Below are 22143 nucleotides of genomic sequence, written 5' to 3' on the forward strand. Positions count from 1 at the left end.
ATCATTTGGAAGGTTATTTAGAAATCGTAGGAACACACCAGACAAATATTTACAAGATAATCAACACCAAAATGATTAGCTCGGAAGTGCTGCGCCGAGTGACTCGTTTTAGCGAATCGGCTCTTTTGAATCATTCGTTTTGGAATCATTCTATAATTAGGGGTACATGTCATGTCATGTTTCATTAACTTTTCACTTTAAGCAATGATCGCTTTTATATCAGGGGACATTTCTAATTCATTTAATACAAAAATACAACAGATTTCCATCTTTTATCTTGCAAAAATGGCATATTCTAAACTGGTTTTGTGCTGTCCGATTTGGTATTTGGCAAAAATATTTTGCTTATGCAATCATCCATTTTGTATGTCCGAGAAATCAGTGTCAGCTGTGTTACTCCCTATAAAAACCCCTATAAATCAGCAATGGTTTTTTTCCAAAGTCACATGTCCAACATCAAGTGATGTATTTTCCTTTTTTTGGAGGGAAATTTGAAGACAGTGTGGTAAGTCAAAACTTCTCCTCTTCAATATTTTATCTATATTATTGTCTGCACATAGAGTAGATTAATTGACCGTCAACTGTGTTATTATCAACATGTTCTGATGAACTTGCGTCACATGTTATATTTATAAATATGTAGAGAAAGAATATAAGAACTAACTGTATACTAACTAGTCCAAGGTCAGCAGTTTGCACAAGGCCCTAAAATGTCAACTGTGTTACCCATCAACTGTAACAGTTTGCAAGGAATAACACGGTTGACAATGTTGGTAATTCAGTGTCAATTTATGCTCAAACTGAGTGTTGTTGATAAAATATATATATATATATATATATATATATATTCACAAACTATTGTCATTACACAGAAATTACATAGGAATTGCCTAAAACCATGATTTGCATTACAATGGATAAACTTAACTGATCTAATCACGGCCACACTTTCTATGAACTCAGTATCCATAATATTATACACATTATATTCACATTTGTCAAGGGTTATAAAGCATTCAGAATTCCTCATGATTGACTTAAACCTATATAATATTATAGATCTGGCATATATCTATTTCTGCTTAGTGATGACTGATAAAGTGTTGTGATGTTATTGTATAAGTCCTTACAACTTGAAGTGCCATGATGCATTATAAAACTTCATTTACCTTTATGATAATATAATCTATTCATTAACGTTATAATATATATTATTATAATGTGTGTGTGTGTGTGTTTAAAATGCTTTATGGATACTAAGTTCATACTTACCTGTCAACTGTGTTACGTGTGGTTATGTTATAAATCTTTTAAATGTGAACTAAACCGTCAGAAAAAAAGATGGTGATATCTCTGGAGATGGATGTCTTTGTTAAGGATGGTGAATAACATTTATGTTGAAGAAAAGTTTCATCCTTCATGATAGCATCCCACAGAACGCCCATTATGAAGCCCCAAATTCATATTTTCAAATCAGTTAGACAGATAATCTCAAAAACTCTGGTGAATAGACTCAAAAACCTTCAAACAAACGTGTTATCAAACATGTGGTACTTCATTCATGTTTCATTTGTTAATATTCATTAACATATTTACAAAGTCATTAGAGCTTAAGCTTGTCAAATAATTCATTTAACACATTAAGGGATATATTATTCAACACCTAGTTTATTTATCAAAAAAGAATACTGATTTCCTGACTTTCTGGCTGACATGAAATGAACACCTAAATATGGAATGATTCTTTAATCAATCATTTTCAAACCTTTTCATGCTCATGAAGAAACAAAACACATAGCAGTTTAGATGTTGCCTTTCACACAAGCTCTGTTTCATTAAATTATATCAGATTCCTTAACGACTATTTGCGCATTTAACGAGTTAATTTAATTACCTAGTTATGAATAAATACAAACCCGATTCCAAAAAAGTTGGGACACTGTACAAATTGTGAATAAAAAAGGAATGCAATAATTTGCAAATCTCATAAACTTATATTTTATTCACAATAGAATATAGATAACATATCAAATGTTGAAAGTGAGACATTTTGAAATGTCATGCCAAATATTGGCTCATTTTGGATTTCATGAGAGCTACACATTCCAAAAAAGTTGGGACAGGTAGCAATAAGAGGCCAGAAAAGTTAAATGTACATATAAGGAACAGCTGGAGGACCAATTTGCAACTTATTAGGTCAATTGGCAACATGATTGGGTATAAAAAGAGCCTCTCAGAGTAGCAGTGTCTCTCAGAAGTCAAGATGGGAAGAGGATCACCAATTCCCCCAATGCTGCGGAGAGAAATAGTGGAGCAATATCAGAAAGGAGTTTCTCAGAGAAAAATTGCAAAGAGTTTGAAGTTATCATCATCTACAGTGCATAATATCATCCAAAGATTCAGAGAATCTGGAACAATCTCTGTGCGTAAGGGTCAAGGCCGGAAAACCATACTGGATGCCCGTGATCTTGGGCCCTTAGACGGCACTGCATCACATACAGGAATGCTACTGTAATGGAAATCACAACATGGGCTCAGGAATACTTCCAGAAAACATTGTCGGTGAACACAATCCACCGTGCCATTCGCCGTTGCCGGCTAAAACTCTGTAGGTCAAAAAAGAAGCCATATCTAAACATGATCCAGAAGCGCAGGCGTTTTCTCTGGGCCAAGGCTCATTTAAAATGGACCGTGGCAAAGTGGAAAACTGTTCTGTGGTCAGACGAATCAAAATTTGAAGTTCTTTTGGAAAACTGGGACGCCATGTCATCCGGACTAAAGAGGACAAGGACAACCCAAGTTGTTATCAGCGCTCAGTTCAGAAGCCTGCATCTCTGATGGTATGGGGTTGCATGAGTGCGTGTGGCATGGGCAGCTTACACATCTGGAAAGGCACCATCAATGCTGAAAGGTATATCCAAGTTCTAGAACAACATATGCTCCCATCCAGACGTCGTCTCTTTCAGGGAAGACCTTGCATTTTCCAACATGACAATGCCAGACCACATACTGCATCAATTACAACATCATGGCTGCGTAGAAGGATCCGGTTACTGAAATGGCCAGCCTGCAGTCCAGATCTTTCACCCATAGAAAACATTTGGTGCATCATAAAGAGGAAGATGCGACAAAGAAGACCTAAGACAGTTGAGCAACTAGAAGCCTGTATTAGACAAGAATGGGACAACATTCCTATTCCTAAACTTGAGCAGCTTGTCTCCTCAGTCCCCAGACGTTTGCAGACTGTTATAAAAAGAAGAGGGGATGCCACACAGTGGTAAACATGGCCTTGTCCCAACTTTTTTGAGATGTGTTGATGCCATGAAATTTAAAATCAACTTATTTTTCCCTTAAAATTATACATTTTCTCAGTTTAAACATTTGATATGTCATCTATGTTGTATTCTGAATAAAATATTGAAATTTGAAACTTCCACATCATTGCATTCTGTTTTTATTCACAATTTGTACAGTGTCCCAACTTTTTTGGAATCGGGTTTGTATTATTAATGCATTTAACGCACCCACTCCAGACTTACGTACATTTCATACAGTATATTAGTGTAACGGAGCCAACGAGACGAGAGGCGTACAGATCCATATGCAAAGCTTTATTCTTAAACATGGTCAAAAACCAGGCGAGGTTCTGACAATGGCAAACAGGTATGGTACAGGTGAGATGAAAGAGAAATCCAAAAACGGCGTGGTCGATCGACGGCTAACAATATCCAGAGGCTTGACAAGAGGGGTAATCCGATAACAAGAGTAGTCCAGGCAAGGTGCAAACATAGTCCGAACGACAAGACAATATAAATCAAACACGTAAGGGATAATCAACGGCTAGCTGTGCATTAAACGATTTGAATGCACGACGTGGAGGCGAAGAACCGCCCGATGCGCAGCGGAAGTGCATTCAAATCGTTTAATGCACAGCTAGCCGTTGATTATCCCGTTTATGCCATGGTCATTTCCCAGCATTCACATATTAAAGATGTTAACAGAACGATAAAAATTACGGTTATTTTCATCTGTAGTACTGTTCAACTGTAACTGTATGTTACTATGGTTACCAATGTTTATAGGAAGCGCATTAATATAGAACGTGATTAAACTGACCTGGAACTACCTGTGCAGTTCAACGAATTTAATCAACACCTGCCAGCCAATCAGAATCCAGTATTCAGACAGACCATGGCATAAAGGCAGATAATCAGGTAACGGGCAATCACAAGACAAGACTAGACTAAACTATGAACTGAGACTAGAACTAGGAACTAGACAAAACTTCAGATAGGAAACTGGCTCTGTAAAGTGCTACCACTAGGAGAGTGATAAACGCAGACAATACACGTCAACTTGAGCAGGATCTGAGTGGGTGTTATATAGTGTGTGTAATAGCTTTCGGGTGAGCGTGTTATTGGTTACAGCTGTGTGTAATCAGTGCAATGGATGATGGGAAATGCAGTCCAGGGTGATGTGTAACAGTTTGTGTGGTGTGAAAGTCAATATAATGGAAGGGCAACCTCTGGTGGCAATCGGATGGAAGGTCACGGACCGGATTCGTTACAGAGCCCCCCCCCAAGGAACGGCTTCCAGACGCTATGTCCATACGTGCCATTTTTCCCGGATGCATCCTGGCCAGGATTTCTATATTGCCTAAAATATCTAGGATTGTATGACATCGGTTCCTTATGGTTTTGAAACGCTCTCAAGGTACTTTGAATCGAAGCAATATAGAAATCCTTTGCCAGGACACATCCGGGAAAAATGGCACGTATGGGCACCCTACATAAACTGCACATGCTTACCCCCAAACTGTCTTAACTAGTTACTTATTAAAAACATATGTTATCAAAATAAACATAACTGCTTCAGAATTCACATTTTCGGCATGGGTGTGTGCAGTTTACAGTTGATGCAGTTAGTGGCCATGAATGAGGGGACCGTCGACCAGACTCCCAGCGTGGCCCAAACACGAAGTCAGGGAGCTCGATGGACCCACCGCAGACCCGGCACCCACACAGTGACATTCTCTGATCTTTCTTCTTGTCTTCTCACCGGATCACTTCTTCTGTGTCATCCACTCTGGTGCGAAGTAGGCTTCAAAGTGAAGGAGAAAGATTTTGAGGCAAATGGCACAGAGCTACATAGCTGATCGAACACCATTGACTATTGCAGGCAAAATAGAGCAATTCAATCAGGCTTCAGAATTTCGGAGAAAGTGAGTTCCAAAGCGTGAAAGCTATCACACAATGTTGAGAAGGCGTCTCGAGAGGGAGCCCCATTTTGAAACCCCATAGGAAATTCTTAAAGGAACCAGCAGTGAATTAGTCTTCTGGATACATGCACAGTTCTGTTATGATGGTGGAGTGAAAATAGACTAGGTGACACTTCTTGTTGAACTGTTGTATAAAACCCACCGTTGCACAATCTCCTGTTGGTTTGAATATCACTCACTGTAAACATATTACCAGGCTAACAACCAAGAACTCAGACCAGTTCAGTTTGAGTGTTTCATTAATAGGAACCTATTCCAATGGCATTTACTAAATTACTAAAGCTCACCTAACCATGTCAACTTGACAATTATTTGTTATTTCATTCTTAATCATATTTGCATGTATAGGATATTTCAGCTAAACGTGTAAAATAATGCATTCAAAGTAAATGTGGAAAGAAAGAGGTTGCAGAGTAGAAATATATTAGATCATCTATCATTGGGAAGAGATAAATGACACCTTGTGGAACGTATTACACTTTGTGCATTTATTTAAAAAAATCTGGAAAAAAGCAAAACAAAGATACAGTTTTAAGATACATACAGCACACACTCATACACATTCAGTTGTTTTTGGAATCAGTATTATTAATCATTTCTTTGTGTGGCATATTTAGTACAGTAAAAAAGGAAAACAGTATACTGAGGTCCAGTCAATAAAGGCAGAGTCTTCACTGCATGTCCTGCTTTACACAGTATTGGTCAAGTTACAGAGGAATTTAGGAATATGTTACACTTTTAAAGGAAATAAATGCAATTCATTAAAGAACTGGTCCTATGTACAGTTTTATACAATTAAAGTCCAGGCTCAGAGTGCTTTAAGACTCATGTCCTAAATACTCCAAAGATGTATTCGTATCAAACTGACCCCATCACATCATCTTAAAGATTTGTCTTTCTTCGCAAAAGTCCAGCTTTAGCTTACTAAAAACTATAAAGTACTACAAACTGAAGTATCTGCCCTTCATTTCAGTGATCGTGTTTTATAGGACTAAAATCAAAAGATACAAGCCAAAAATGATGCTAATGTTAAAACTTGTGGCTGTAAACTATATGTACTGGGAGGCTGTCAGTATTAATACAACACTAGCGGTGCTTTATTAGGGCATATCAACCTTTGGTAAACCTGAAATGCTTTCGGACAAAAATAAAAAACAACAGAAACACAGAGCTGATAGTCCAGTCTCAATAAACAGTACTAATATCCTAAATATCATAAAAAATGGAAAACTGTCATTGGGAATAATCTGACATATTTGATCAGAAACATTAAATGGATAGTTCACCCAAAAAAGAAAAATTAGCCCATGCTCTACTCACTCTCAAGCCATCCTAGGTGTACATGACTTACTTCTTTCAGAAGAATCCAATCAGAGCTATATTTAAAAACGTCCCGACTCTTCCCAGCTTTATAATGGCAGTGAATGGCTGTTATTTTTCAGTAGTCCAAAAGAAGTCCAATAAAGTGCATCCATCCATAATAAAAAGTGTTAATTTTCATTTTTGGGTGAACTATCCCTTTAAGGATTGTCCTGTATTTGTGTGCAGTGTTGTTCTTAATGAATGGAATGATTTGTTTATGAAGATTACGAATGTTTGCACCTCCACCGAAACACTCCACATTACTCTGGGCAAGACTTGACAAGAACTATTGAATCCTGTAAGCCAGAAGTAATTAATAAGGATGACTGTCAGCACAGACGGCTATGGAAGCGTTAACAGAGTGCTGTGGTTTGCGGTGCGTCAGTGAAGTCTCGGGGGTTTATTTGCTGTCCGTGTCCTCGAGGGTCGAGCGGCTGCTGTCTCTCGTGGGCAGCAGGTCGTAATGACACGGGATGTGGCTGTTCTTTGGTAGGTCGTACGGATCTTGACAAAATGGCCCGTTGCAGTTGTTGTTAGAGTGTGTGTGGACAGAACTGATGGTCGGCTCTGGATAGGGAAAAACACAGGTTCGACCCGTCACATGGTTTACATACTGTTATCTCACTAATTATTTATAAATACCAAAAACAGCAGTTCCTGTTCTGCAGGAAAGTCGAGTGGAAACGACAAGCAATGAAGACTGTTAAAAACTCAAATGTTTTCAAAAGATTATGGATGAGAAAGTTATTATGTAATAGTGCTACCTATAATGTGATTTTATATCAGAGGTTCTCAGCCATATGAAAGAGGACTAGAATATTGTGTGCTGATTACAGGAGTTTTCCTGTTGCTTTGCTGCATGGGATGAATATGCAGAAGTGTCTCTGACTAGCTAGTACATATTTGCTCTGATTTGCATCAAGACAAAATACTGATGTGTCAAACAACAGAGCAAATGAAATACACACTTTCAACAACGAAAGGCCCAAGGCTCCAAATCATTTGTTCATGTTACAGAATCAGTAACCGGAAAAATGACTAAATAGAAGAATGTATTGTTATTCTTCAGAATGTAGTTTTCCATTAAGATCCTGTGTGAGGCAACGGAGCGTTAGGATCTAAAGTAAGCGATAGTTTGCTGTGGTTGAAGATGGAAGATGACCGCTCAGAGAGAGACTGTAGTGTGTAGTTGACTCAGTGCTGGTTTTTTGAGCACATGATGGGAATGTTTCCTGTAGTAAGAGATGTGCGGACAGTCAGATAAACAGTGCTTCTGCGCAGATCTTTCAGATGGAAAGTGTCATTATAAACTGTCTTTCTCTGGTGAGTTTGTCCTCATCTGCAGTGCCTGTACAAACGGGCTGATGGAAAAGACAGGCGTGACGGCCCGATTATAATGTATGTGTGGCGACATGACGTGAACACAACAGCTGCTCTCGCACGACTCACGAGTACTGATTCTCTGCTAGCCAGGGAACTGATGTGACTTCAGGTTTGTAGGGATACATCACATCTGTGCAGCATTACTGGAGACTTCAGGCTGTTCATACGGAGTGGATATGTAGTCCCATCAAGGAAATACTGTTCATATGAAGTACAAATAAAAATGGCTGACTATGACTTTTAAATATTGGAATGTAGTTTAGAAAATAATAGTCAGTGAGTCCATTTCTAATACAGTTACATCATGACAACTCTCGGAAGATTTTAGCATGGTAATGGTAATGACAATGTTAATGTATTTGGTCTTGACTGAATAGACCTGCTACGCTGCTGCTGCTGTTGGTTATTGCTGTAGTTGTAGACACAGGAACTTGCTACAGCCAATGCATTCTGCGATACGGTGCCGTGAGTATTTAAGACATACTGCTGCTGCACAAATAGCATATAAAATAAGCCATAGCAGATCTATACAGGTGGAGCTGGGGAAGGCGGAGGGTTTCAGAGGAACTCTAGTGAATGCTAACCAGCCATTTAAATGTATGCAACATTGGCTGCGTATGCAACATGAACCAATTAGCTTGTGCCAAGTAGTTTACTGCTGTTAATATCATCAATTTGCGTTAACGACCCACCAGCCTGAGCCACCTAGAGTTTCGTGACAGAACTTGGCATTTATTACGTCAGCTTTGAATAACGGCTTCACGGCTCACTGCTGTGGCTGGATCTGATATTCTCTTACCAACTTCATAGACGTTTTTGTTGGCAGGGCTGGAGGCGTGTATCTCAGCGTACGGCGCGTCTCTGTGAGCAGGAGACTTCATCTCCACATAGCCGCACTCCGAGCTCTTGGTCAGCAGCAGAGGAGGGTCTTTGATGGTGGCGTATGGGTTTTCTGAGCTGTTGAGAGAGCTGGAGCTGGCGTGATAGGGCACGCTCTTCACCAGATCTACAGACAGAGAGAAACAGTCAGATCATCACACTGTGTGAAGGCCTTTACTCACCCTCAAACCTAGGGCTGGGAAAATAAATCAATGCATCGCAAATCGACAAATGATTCAGCATCAACTGTGAGATTTTCCGAATGCATGGCGATTCTTTCTGGAGTGGATTCTGAGCTTAGTTTTGAACAGCAGGTGGCGCTGCACGCTCCAGAAACAGACGTACTCTGCTCGTTTACAAATCCTTACACACACTTGCACCTAAAGTAATCATTCATAAGATTCGAAGAGGTTGAAGCGAATTACAAGGGTGTTCACAGTGGGCTGTGTTTACATTAATCTTGCATCATAAATGCATTCTGAGCCGAGGTGAGATTACAGACTCTTCAGCGCTCTTCTTCATCAGCATTTGAGTGTGCGGATAAAAACTAGAGTAGAGCGCCATCTGCTGTTAAAATATTAGCTCAGAATCGCAATGCATTCGGAAAATCTCAGAATCGAAGCACAAATTGATTCTGCATTGATTTATGGTCGCAGGCCTACTCAAACTTGTATGCCTGCTTCACAAAGCAAAAGAACATATTTTGGAGCACGCAAGGGTGCAAACAACATTGCACCTCACTGACACTTTTCAAAATATTGTCTTTCGTGTCCACAGAAGAAATGCATACATGTTTGGTGAGTAAATGAGAGAATTTTCTCTTTGCTTGCTAAATGATCATTTACCTCGCAGTGACTTTCCCATGTAACGCCTGTCAACTCCATAAGCTCCTAATGAGAGAATCAAACAGAAGAAGTTAAACGAATGCAGTCCTTTTGTTGACGCAGCTTACAGCTGCAAATGTGAAATGACAGGAAAGGCGGTCAGGAAACGAGTCACCGCACAGTTAGTCTTCTGTCATTTTTTGTAAACGCTGAGCTACTGAACATTGTCGTGTCAAATGTTTGGCTGTAGTGTTTGTTGTGATCATGGTGGTTGGATGTCACACCGAGCTCATTGAAGGATCCTCCTTGTTTCCAGTCGGCCGGTAGCGTTCCTGTGTGATCCAGCAGGGAAAGACGTTTCCTCGGCTCCGCGTTCTTCAGGTTCACAAACAACTGATTGTTCTTCGGCTGTCAGGCAGAAGAAAATCAACAATTATAGTGTCTTTCTAGTGTTTTTTTTTTTTTTCTCCATTCTGTCTCGGAGGGAGTTTTGGTTCATTGCCGCTGTCGCCTCTGGCTTGCTCAGTTGGGGACACTTAATTTCTAGCGATTATCATCGATTTGATTGCACAGATACTATTTAAACTAAACTGAGCTAGACAATGACATCTCTGAATTCAATAATGAAATGCCTTTAACTGAAAATTGAGTGTTTAATCTTATCATTATACATTACTGACACTCTATCCTCCAATTTGATACTGTTAAGTGCTTTGACACAATCTGTATTGTTAAAAGCGATATATAAATAAAGATGACTTGACTTGACTACAACGATCCACATAATTCCTCAATTCTGGTCAGCTTCTGCTCCTAAAACCATGAGTTATAATTTTGGATTATTGATTAAATAAAGCCTGTGGTCAACATTCCATTTTTGTGTACATTTTGTACAAAATGACACACATTTTACTCCAAAATAATTTTAAAAAATGCTTCAGTCACACTTTATATTAGGTGACCTTAACTACTATATACTTGCATCAAAAAAAAAGTACAATGTACTTATTGTGTTCATATTGTATTGCAAATCATTGAGGGGGATACGGGTGGTTAGGGGCAGGTTTGGTGGTCTGGGTAGGTGTAAGGGATGGGTCAACAGTGTAATTATAAATGTAATTACATAAATTAATTACAGATGTACTTACATATAGGTATTTTAAAAAATATAAGTACAATGTAAACACATGTATGTACACAATAAGTGCATTGTATCAAAAGATTAATTTAAATGTAAGTACACAGTAGTTAAGGCCACCTAATGTAAAGTGGGACCAATGCTTCTAACAACACATATACAAGGGAATGAATGGAAAAGCTCTATTCAGCAGCAGTATCTTGTAAACAGCCCAGAATATTAGTCCTTTATTCCCAGAGCAGTCTGTTGGTAGAGTAGCACCTTTCCATAGGGCAGGTTGTTGGCGTGAGGCGGGCTGCACTGGGTCAGTGTGTGGTAGCTGGGGTTGGAGAAATAGTTACTGTTGGGAAGGACGTCAGTCTGCGGGAGCGCCTCTACAAACAGGAAACAGGAAACACATCACACACACACACACGTCTCCTCATAAGAATTACACAGGAAATCATAAGAAGAGAATCATGAGAAGAAATGTCATCGTGATGCTGACCTGCGATGGCGTAATCGGTGTTGGCCCTCATGGTAGGTGTGTATGTGACCGCAGGCATCGTGGATTCTTTGCCTTTCTGTTTCTTACGATAAATGATGAAGAGGAGGAGGAGGATGAGCACGAGGAGCACCAGAACGATGATTCCTGCGATCGCACCGATCTGATACGAGTCCACAGGCACAGCGGCGCTCGTCAAGCTGTTGAGATTCCCTACGATGATCACGCCGGCTGAGAAAGACGGCAAACTTCAGAGTCACACAGTCACGAGAGAATCCCACTGAGCAAAACCTCACTGTGTGTCCATGTGACCAGAGGGTCAGTGTAGCCGTGAAGCATCTACACTGGACATACAGTGCCTTGCAAAAGTCGCAGCCTTACGTTAAACTGCTTTAAATGACTTTTTTTCCACATCAATCTACACCCCATACACCATAATGACAAAGCACAAAACAGACTTGTGACAACTTTGCAAATTTATTAAAAATAAAACACTGAAATAAGTGCATTGCATAAATATTCAAACCCTTAACTCAGCACTTAGTTGAAGCACATTTTCAGATTTCTCTAGAAATATTTGACTGGGTTCAATCCCAGGCTGGGGCTGGGCCCCTCGAGGACATTCACAGAGCTGTCTATAAGCCACTCTTGCTGTGTTTAGGGTCATTGTCCTGTTGGAAGGTGAACCTTCTGCCCAGTCCGAGGTTCTGAATGCTCTGGACTGGGTTTTCATTAAGGCTATCTCAATATTTTGGTGCATTGAGCTTTTCTTCTACTCTGACGAGTCCCTCAGTCCCTGCCGCTGAAGAACAGCCCCACAGCATGAGGCTGCTACCAGCACACTTTACTTTTGGGACGGTACTCTGCAGGTGATGATCAGTGGAGACTACGTGCTGCTGTGAACTTTCAATGCAGCAGAATTTTTTCTGAACTCTTCCCCAGAAGTGTGGCTTGATGCAAACCTGTCTCTGAGCACTAGAGGCAGTTCTTTTGACCTTAGGGCTTGGTTTTTGCTCTGATATGCATTATCAGCTGTTAGACGTTTTATTAATGGCTCGTTTCCACTGAGCGGTACGGTACGCAATTATTTCCGTTTTCCACTGTCAGAAGTTGTGAATGGTACCAAAATAGCGAACCGTACCATACCACTTTTTGGGACCCTTCCGTTGGGGTACCTAGCACAGCAAAGGGTACCAAAAGGGTGGAGCTAAACTCACTGCAGAACGTTGATTGGTTGACTAGAATCGTCACTTTTGCATGATACAAGCTTCTCCTTCACTTCGTTCCGCTCTGCTGTCCGTGAGTATTGGGCTTATTTACATCAGAGTGCGCAAACACACAAAAAAATATAACAGTGTCTCTTATAATTTTATATTTTCACACAGACAATAGCCATTTCTCAATATGCGTTCTTGTGGACTTGTGAAACGTCATTGCCCAAAAACCCGCGTAATTTCCTAAATATACTGTTATTGTGTCATGAAATGTAGTTTGTAATTATTTAAAACTCAAATCTGCGGTTTATTTATCAAGATCTGCAGCATACGTTTGACTGAATTGTTTGCTTTTGTCTTTATTTCTTCTTATATAAGCCTCTTATACTTTGTACTTATACTTTTATAATGGCTAGTATTGTTCATTAAAACTGACATTTAACAAAAAGAGGCAGAGTTGTGCTTATTGACGCACTTTATCGTCGATCACTACTTTCCGGCATACACCACGCCTACCAAGTAAGGGTACTATTGGCGGTGGAAACGCAAGCCTGATCAGGGTTACCCGTACCGAATCGTACTGTACTGAACTCAGTGGAAACGAGCCATAAGACATGTGCCTTTCCGAATCATACCCATTCAATTGAATTTGACACATCTACAAGTGACACGAATACTCTTGAGTTAAATTTCAAGTGTACCAGAAAAGGGTATGAATACTTATGCAATGGAATCATTTCATTTTTAATAATAAATTCTAATAAATTTGCAAAGTTCTCACAAATCTGTTTTGTGCTTTGTCATTATGGTGTATAGAGTGTAGATTGATGTGGAAAAAAAGTAATATAAAGCAGTTTAACATAAGGCGGCAACATAAAACGTGGGAAAAAATGAAGGGGTGTGAATACTTTCACAAGACACTATCTATTTCTGATGTTAGGATTTTTTGCTATTCTAAAACAGCCCGTTCATACCAATGGATATAAAGGAAACATAAAGATTCTACCCACAGCGGGTAAAATAAGTATTGAACACATCATGATTTTTCTCAGTGAATATATTTCTAAAGGTGCTGTTGACATAAATTCTCACAGGTGGATAAAGAATCTTTGGAGGCCTCATTAAGTTTGGAGGAGTCTCTCTAAAAAGCCTTCAAAAGGGCAAATCACCGGGTCTACATAGTCTCCCCCCTGAATTATATTTGGAAATTTGGGATTTGGTAGGGACACTTATGCTTAATTCATTTAATTTTGCAATTGAACATGGTGTATTTCATAGAGATCAAAAAACATCATTGATATCATTACTTCTTAAAAAAGGGAAAGATCCATTAGATTGTTCCAGCTACAGACCGATATCACTTATCCCATGTGATCTAAAAGTCTATGCTAAAGTTTTTGCTTCTCGTATGGAGAAGGTAGTTCACAGTTTGATCAAGGAGGACCAAACCGGTTCTATCAAGGGGCGCAATGCGTCTGACAATATGCGTCGACTCTTTTATATTCTTGACTTCGCAGACTCTCATCCGAGCCCTTTGACAGGCTAGAGTGGAATTATATGTGGGCAGTTCTGCAATGTTTCGGCTTCAGTGAACATTTCATTTCTATGGTTAAGACATTATACCACTAACCCGCAGCATCAGTCTTGACTGGTAATAATATTTCCCCCCCGTTCCCTTTACAGCGGGGAACGAGGCAGGGATGTCCGCTTACCCCCTTATTGTTTTGTTTATCTCTTGAACCCTTAGCACAAGCCATCAAGAAATCTGAAGTATCGATTAAGATTCATGATCATAATCATAGTATTTCATTGTACACTGATGATATTATTATTCTATATTTAGACCATTTTGATGTTTCAGTCTCTAGTATAATTAAGGAATTTGATCATTTTAGTAGCTTATCAGGATACAAAATAAATTGGAGCAAATCTGCTTTAATGCCAATTAACAATGTTAAAGTTAATTCTTCTATTCCCTCATTTATCCCTATTAAGGAATCTTTCATCTATTTGGGCATTACCAAATGTGACCCTGGATGACAAAACCAGTCTGTGTCAGTGTCAATTTTTCGAAATTGAGATTTATACATCACCTGAAAGCTGAATAAATAAGCTTTCCATTGATGTATGGTTTGGCTGAGATACATCTATTTGAAAATCTGGAATCTGAGGGTGCAAAAAAATCTAAATATTGAGAAAATCACCTTTAAAGTTGTTCAAATGAAGTTCTTAGCAATGCATATTACTAATCAAAAATTAAGTTTTGATACATTTATGTTAAGAAATTTGCAAAATATCTTCATGGAACATGATCTTTACTTAATATCCTAATGATTTTTGGCATAAAAGAAAAATCGATCATTTTGACCCATACAATGTATTGTTGGCTATTGCTACAATATACCCCAGCGACTTAAGACTGGTTTTGTGCTCCAGGGTCACATATATAAGAACATCCATAAGATTGCCAGAGAACATTTTAATAGTATTCTAGTTAAGGTCAAAAATGACATTCAAAGATGGAAGAATCTTAAAGTTTCTCTTCAAGGAAGAATCTCCAGAGTTAAGATGATTTTGTTACCTCGGTTTAACTTTCTTTTCTCTATGCTACCACTTTCTCCCCCTCCAGGTTACTTTAAGGAGATCAACTCCATACTTTCTTAATTTATCTGGAATGATAAATGCCCCAGAATCAAACTTACCACATTACAACATCCTAATCGCGCAGGAGGACTGGCGGTACCAAATTTTGAATTGTATTATTGGTCGCTCCAGCTTAAGGCTCTTCATAATTGGGTTGATCCTCAATCTAAAGTTTCATGGAGAGTGATTGAAGCTGACAAGGTTAAACCAAATAGACTCCAAGATATTTCTGTCTATATTGTCGAAGATGATTGACAATCAGCATACAGTTTGGATTGGCGGTATGGTTCTGTTCTGGGCAAGAACTCCCTGCGCATCCATGCAGCCTAGCATAGATAAGAGCAGAGAGAGCAGCGATAACCTTATATATGGATGCTTAGATAGGTGTCGTATCCCTATAGGTAGATGGGGATCAGCTGAGAGTCAGCTGATGGGAGCTTGACTAACGTGACCTGCCAGAAAAAAAGGTGGTAATTATAAATTTGGTCCGGTTGTGGCTAATTCTATTAAAATCAGAACATCTGATAGGAGGACCCTTCAAATTTTGTAACAGTACACTTTTATGGCACAATTTTAATTATGTATGCGGAAATCGTCCATTTGTCCAACCCTCTTGGTCTTCTTTAGGTATAAACATGTGTGGTGATATATATGATAACCAGGGCCTATGTTCATTTCAGACATTAAGAACTAAATTTTGTTTATCAGCATCCGCATATTTTGTCTTTCTTCAATTACGTTCTGCTCTCAAAGCGTATGGAGTTCCTTGGGCATCTCCCATCTCCTCTCATCCTATGCAGGATTGGATCGCACCATCTTCTGGTCGGCCATCTGTTTCCTTATATATAATAAAATTATTAATCGCATTACAAAACCTCTTTCTATTAAATCTATTTGGGATCGGGAATTATCTGACCTTAATTTATCTGTCGACATGAAGAAAGGGAGGCGCAAAAAGGCATGGAAAGCCAAGACACCAGCAGAAATCTATCAGTAACTAGAAGGCAATCCTGCCCCTCGTCAGTGGAAATTAATATTAGCTGCTTCAGTCCTAACACCTACAGAACCAGGACGATGAAGATGAAACAAGGCTTGAATCCAATAGAAAATAAGAACTAAAGATCAGAGTTCAGAGAAGAGACCCACAGAACCTTCAAGATTTGAAGACAAAATCACCCCTGAGCAATGCATGCCACTAGTTTCTCCTACAGGAGGCGTCTTGAAGCTCTCATTACCAACAAAGACTTTTGTACAAAGTATTAAATACATTTCAGTAGTAGTACTTTTCCCCTGTGTCAGTCCATTTTATTACACATAACTTAATTTCTGAACTTGTTTGTTTTGTTTTCTTTGTATGTATGGATTACTTGGCTTGTTACCGACATTCCATGTCAACAGCATCTTTAGAAATATATTTACTGAGAAAATGGTGACGTGTTCAATATTTACCCGCTGTATTTAATTTAACTGCAAGTGCTAATGTAAGCTTACCCTGGTCACAGCGCGTGCCTTTCCAGCCGGGGTTACAGTAGCAGGTGCCAGTTATGTGATCACAGGTGGAGTTATTGAGACAGTCGCACACCTGCCGACAGCCGTATCCGTACGTACCCGCAGGACATTCTGGAAGCCAGTGGAAAACCGCGGATCAGACACAGATTCGAGCGTGTGCTTGAAAATATCAAAGGACTGGCTCCACGCTTTCATACTCACTCTGTTCACAGTGGCGTCCCATGAAGCCGGTGCGGCAGGTGCACTGACCAGAGATGTGATCGCAGTCTGCGCCGTTCTCACACTGACACGCCTGAACGCAGTCCTTACCGTAGAAGCCCAGCGGACAGCCTGCAGGACACAGCAGCACCGTGGGGTCAGTGGTGAGCACACAGGCTAGAGGTCAGAGGTGATGAGTGGTACTCACGCTGTGTGCAGTACAGCCCCGTCCAGCCGGCCGTACACTTACACTCGCCGTCATACGCGCTGCAGAACGCCCCGTTGTGACAGTTACAGGTGTGGATGCAGTTGGGACCCCACTGACCCGGGGGACACGCTACAGGTGAACACACATACACGTCACATTTGATTAGAAATGATGGAAAGAAAAACAGCAATAGTGTTAAAAAGTACTTTACATTTAAAATAACATAATCATTTTCAGCATCAGTGTTCAGTGTCACATGACCCTTCAGAAATCATTCTAATATGCTGATTTGCTGCTCAAGAACATTATTAAAAAGTTTTTATACTGAAAACAGTTTTTGCCATTTAATACTTTTGTGAAAACTGTTCTACCATTCAAAACCCGGGGGTAATATTTAATACTTAACCTATTTAATCTCAAATTTTTCTCAGACATGAAAATATCAAATGATGTGTCGTTAGTAACCCCTTGAAATAATCAACAACTATTTTTGAAATATTTATGGAAAAGTGTGTGTTTTATGGTTGGTCACAATTGTGGGATAATGTGTATACTGAAATTAAATTATTTCTGCTTTTATCAAAATTCTTGTATATCTCAGTCCACTTATTAACCCATTGTAAATGGTTTCATCACATTGTATGGTTACTATTATACATAAAAAATCCTTATACGACACTGAATAGGTATACTAAGATAAAAAACACAAAAATAGTTATTATCCCACCGGTCACTATTGTTGCCATCAACAGGTTTACTCATTCTATGTTCACACTCAACTGAATAATTGTGAATTCATATATTAATACGAGACACCTTAAAGACAATCTTTGTCATGTCTTTATGTTAACATACATACTTTACTAGCCTTTTCTTTTGGAGCTTTGATGCAGCCATCATCATCTCATGGTGAAAACAGAAACTGCTCTGGTCATGTGACAATTTGCACTAACCATGTGACTCTGCACATATTTAACTGAGACCCTTTATTTTTTCCATATTTGCAGAAAATGCACTAAAACTCCAGTCAGTAATATTTTTAGAGCTTTATAAATAAAAACCTTCTTTACGGTCACTATTGTGATCGGTGGGATTAAATACTTTTATTTACACAAGTACTCATTCAATTAATCAAAAGTTACAATAAAGACATATACAATGTAACAAAATATTTCCATTTCAAATTTATGGTGTTCATTGAACTTTCTATTCATCAAAGAATCTTGGGGGGGAAAAAATGTATCATGGTTTCCACAAAAACACGAAGCCGCAAAAACAGTTTTACTGCATTTTTCACTAAATAAAATGCAGCCTTGGTGAGCAGAAGTAACTTCTTTCGAAAACATTAAAAAAATCATGATTGTTGCAAACTTTTGACAGGTACTGTGTATAAAACTTCAGCAAGTCATGTGTGTTTCATTGTTTCTCTTTATGATCAGCAGGGGGCGCTAGAGACCACAGACACTCAGTGAGGTCAAAACACAAAGAGGGCATGATTAAACCAAAGTCATGGGTAAAAACAAACTCTCTTCCTAATGCCCCTGAGTGATAAACTTTCTTTATATGGACCATTCACTTACAGGAGAAGAGCTACGTCAGCTGAGCCAAAGGAACTGCATGGGATCGTTCTGTCCAGATGTGGAAAGTAACATTTTCTATAATTTACAACAACCCAGCATTTACATGCTATCCATTATTCAGGAGGATAACACTCTTTTTTACTAAAAAAATCTCAAACAATGTATTTGATAAGTGCAACGTCATTAGACACATCAGTAAACGTCTATAATGGTCAAACTACAAAATCATATCGCATCACATTAGACAATGCTGGAGACCCAACAGCTGCTATAAATTACAGATTGTGAGGATTTCCAGTCAGGATTTAGACCGTATCATAGTACTGAGACTGCTCTCATTAGAGTTACAAATGACCTGCTCTTATCATCTGATTGTGGTTGTATCTCTTTATTAGTTCTACTGGATCTTAGCGCTGCGTTCCATCGACCACAACATTCTTTTGAATAGACTAGAAAACTTTGTTGGCATTAGTGGAAGTGCATTAGCATGGCGCAAATCATGCTTATCTGACCGCCATCATTTCGTAGCAGTGAATGAAGAGGTATCATATCGATCACAAGTGCAGTATGGAGTACCTCAAGGCTCAGTACTAGAACCTTTACTTTTCACGCTTTACATGTTACCCTTGGGAGATATCATCAGGAAACACGGGGTTAGCTTTCACTGTTATACTGATGATACTCAGCTCTATATTTCTTTGCGGCCTGACAAAACATACCAATTTGAAAAACTGAATGCGTAGTTGATATAAAAAACTGGATGACTAGTCCTTTAACTGAAAAATTGACTGTTTGCTATTGTCCTCTTTTTAGAGCTGCTCAACAGCAGAATTGAACTTTGTTTGCATTACTGACACACTATTTTTCTGTTTAACACTGTAAAGCTGATTTGACAATCTGTATTGTATAAAGTTCTATATAAATAAAGGTGGCTAGACTTGATTAAGTTGTTTGAAGAGGAAAAAAGCTTTGAAAAGATCTGAGGACATGCCAGACATCAGACTACCCTACTAAACCCTCCTGACCCAGAGATTCAAGCCTGACAGCTGCAGAACTGTGTGTGATATGAGAGAAAGTGCGTAGGCAGCCACAGTCTCTTCAGACACAAAGAGAAAGGCCAACATTAAGGCTGACGATACACGGGGCAACTTTTTGAGCAATTTTACCAGGCAACATTTTTTGAGCTGAAGTTGAGCCATTGGGCTGGAAACAAAATGCTGTCAATCAAACAGCCGAGCGCTAAAACACAACAGCATCACTGTTCTGAGCGGCCTTATGTCTCACTTGGGATGAAGAGGATTAAGTAAGTAATCACTGTTCTGAACACTGAAGAATAGAAAAAAAAAATATATGATTCACCAAAAACACAGCAAACCACTATAAAGGAGTTATTCTGTATTTTACAATGAGCCTGACATGAATCGGTGTGTAAGCCAGAATCTGACAGAGCAAGAGCTTTAGTGTATTTAGTGTAATTGCACAGAATACTGACGCTGTGAGCAGTCGCTGCCGATCCAGCCGGGGTAACACTGACACGAGCCGTCGATGGGGTTACACGTGCCGTTATTAGTGCAGGTGCAGCTCCACGCGCAGTTCTTACCGAACCTGCCACTGGGACACACTACAGACAGACAGACAGACAGACGTCAACACCACCGTCCGCTGACACAACCACAGCACAGATACTGGACAATGGAAATGGAAAACATTACAGAAAGAACTGAAAGAATAAATGGCATGGAGAAGACACACTCCCCATGTTAGCCAGACTATCTGACAGCTGTACTGTATAAGTGAGTGAGAGCGGCGTGTCTTGCCTTCGTTGCAGAGCGCCCCTTTGAATCCCGGCAGACAGTCACACTGGCCGGTCACGTGGTGACAGGGGCCATTGCTGTGCACGCAGTGCGGACAGGCCTGGCTACAGCGGTGGCCAAAGAAACCCGGAGAACAGACTGGGAACACGTGGGGAAAACATGAGGAGAACAGAGCGGATGAGAAAACAGACACGGCGCAACGTGGCGGGACAGACAGGCATGCGGTGTGTTTGAGCACTCACTGCGCTGGCAGGTGGTTCCTCTGAATCCAGGCGCACACTCGCACGCACCCTCGTCCGGCGAACACGACGCTCCGTTCTTACAGTTACAGGACAGAGAGCAGTTGGGCCCCCAGCGGCCCTCAGCGCACACACTGTCACAGTGAATGCCTGTGAAAAACACACACACACACACAAACACAACATCACTTTACACTTTATGCTGCTTCACAAAACTTCACGGTAACACTTTACATAAAGCCTCTATATATTATGCATTATTTATGCCTTTTTAACGTATTTAAGATCTCTTGAATAACTACAACCACAGTTATAATACATTATGATGATTATCTATTCATTGTTACACCTTTAGAAAGTATAATGCATTAAAACACATGACAAACCTTCAGATATTATAATGCATTTACAATTATTTATGAAAAGATACAATGCATCACAATGCACATTATGAATACTTTTATAATGCATTAAACAAAAAGGCTTTAAGTAAAGTGTTACAAACTTCACTTCTCTTACAGAATTCGATGTTTTGTATTGAGAACTATTATAAATTCATGAGTTCACCTCCCCATGCATTCTTGATAAATGATAGTTAGTGAATTGGTGTGCTGACCTGACCATTAAATATGAAGTTTCTGTAAAATTGGTGTTTTATTCATTTCCTTGTTTTGTGTCATTAGGCACAGCGTGGAAAACTAGGTCAGTTAGAAGCAATTAAGTATGATTTTCCCTTGTGTATTATACAGTATGTGCATAAGTATTGAAATTCATTAACTTATTTAAATATGGACCTACATTATAAAACTGACCTGAGATCAGTTAAAATCCACTAAACACTCATTCATGGGATCGCCAGAGTAACGCCATCGAGTGGCTAGCACACTGCATTTTAAAATGTTTCGACGCAACAATTTTGCCTCATTTGCGAAAATCACATACATGCATACAATCTCTGAACCACTGATTCAAACAAAAGATTCATAAATAATACAAAGCTTTATGTAGCAATGTTTCAAAAAGGCCCATCACTACTGATAGGACTAAATAATTAGGCTTCTCCAGAACCTATATATCCCTTCACCTCCTAATGGCGTGCACACACATACTGGCTCAGTGAAAGAACAGTTAAAGCCAATCAAAAGTCCACTGCTGCTGTAAAGAGCTTGATCACTGGAAGTGGCAGAAGATGTAAGCTCAGCGCGTGCTTATAATAAGCAGAACGATATTGCGCGTTGGTGTGCTAATATAGTTATTGTTATGGTTATCATTGTTGGTGTGAACTGGTCATAACCCAGTGACCGTCAGGACAAATGATTACACGCGAGTCTGGAGCTCAGTCCGAGCACTGAAGTGGCTCTGTGCTGCCAGAACACAGACAAAAGCTCTT

General features: G+C 39.5%; 1 protein-coding gene across 1 annotated transcript in view; it reads right to left on the reverse strand.

The window, feature by feature from the left end:
- Window positions 1–5750: 5750 nt before the first annotated feature.
- The window catches only part of megf10 (multiple EGF-like-domains 10), a 57691-nt gene continuing 41298 nt past the window's right edge, over window positions 5751–22143 (reverse strand). The window contains exons 16-27 of the mRNA XM_058789069.1: window positions 20757–20903; window positions 20518–20652; window positions 20193–20321; window positions 17121–17249; window positions 16916–17044; window positions 16697–16825; window positions 11352–11579; window positions 11126–11238; window positions 10011–10134; window positions 9748–9792; window positions 8823–9029; window positions 5751–7207 (exon numbers count right to left, since the gene is read on the reverse strand). Coding sequence (XP_058645052.1) covers window positions 7041–7207; window positions 8823–9029; window positions 9748–9792; window positions 10011–10134; window positions 11126–11238; window positions 11352–11579; window positions 16697–16825; window positions 16916–17044; window positions 17121–17249; window positions 20193–20321; window positions 20518–20652; window positions 20757–20903 — 1682 coding nt within the window. The 3' untranslated portion in view covers window positions 5751–7040. The remainder of the gene's footprint in view (window positions 7208–8822; window positions 9030–9747; window positions 9793–10010; window positions 10135–11125; window positions 11239–11351; window positions 11580–16696; window positions 16826–16915; window positions 17045–17120; window positions 17250–20192; window positions 20322–20517; window positions 20653–20756; window positions 20904–22143) is intronic.

Source organism: Onychostoma macrolepis, chromosome 10, assembly GCF_012432095.1.
Source record: "Onychostoma macrolepis isolate SWU-2019 chromosome 10, ASM1243209v1, whole genome shotgun sequence".
NCBI lineage: Eukaryota > Metazoa > Chordata > Actinopteri > Cypriniformes > Cyprinidae > Onychostoma > Onychostoma macrolepis.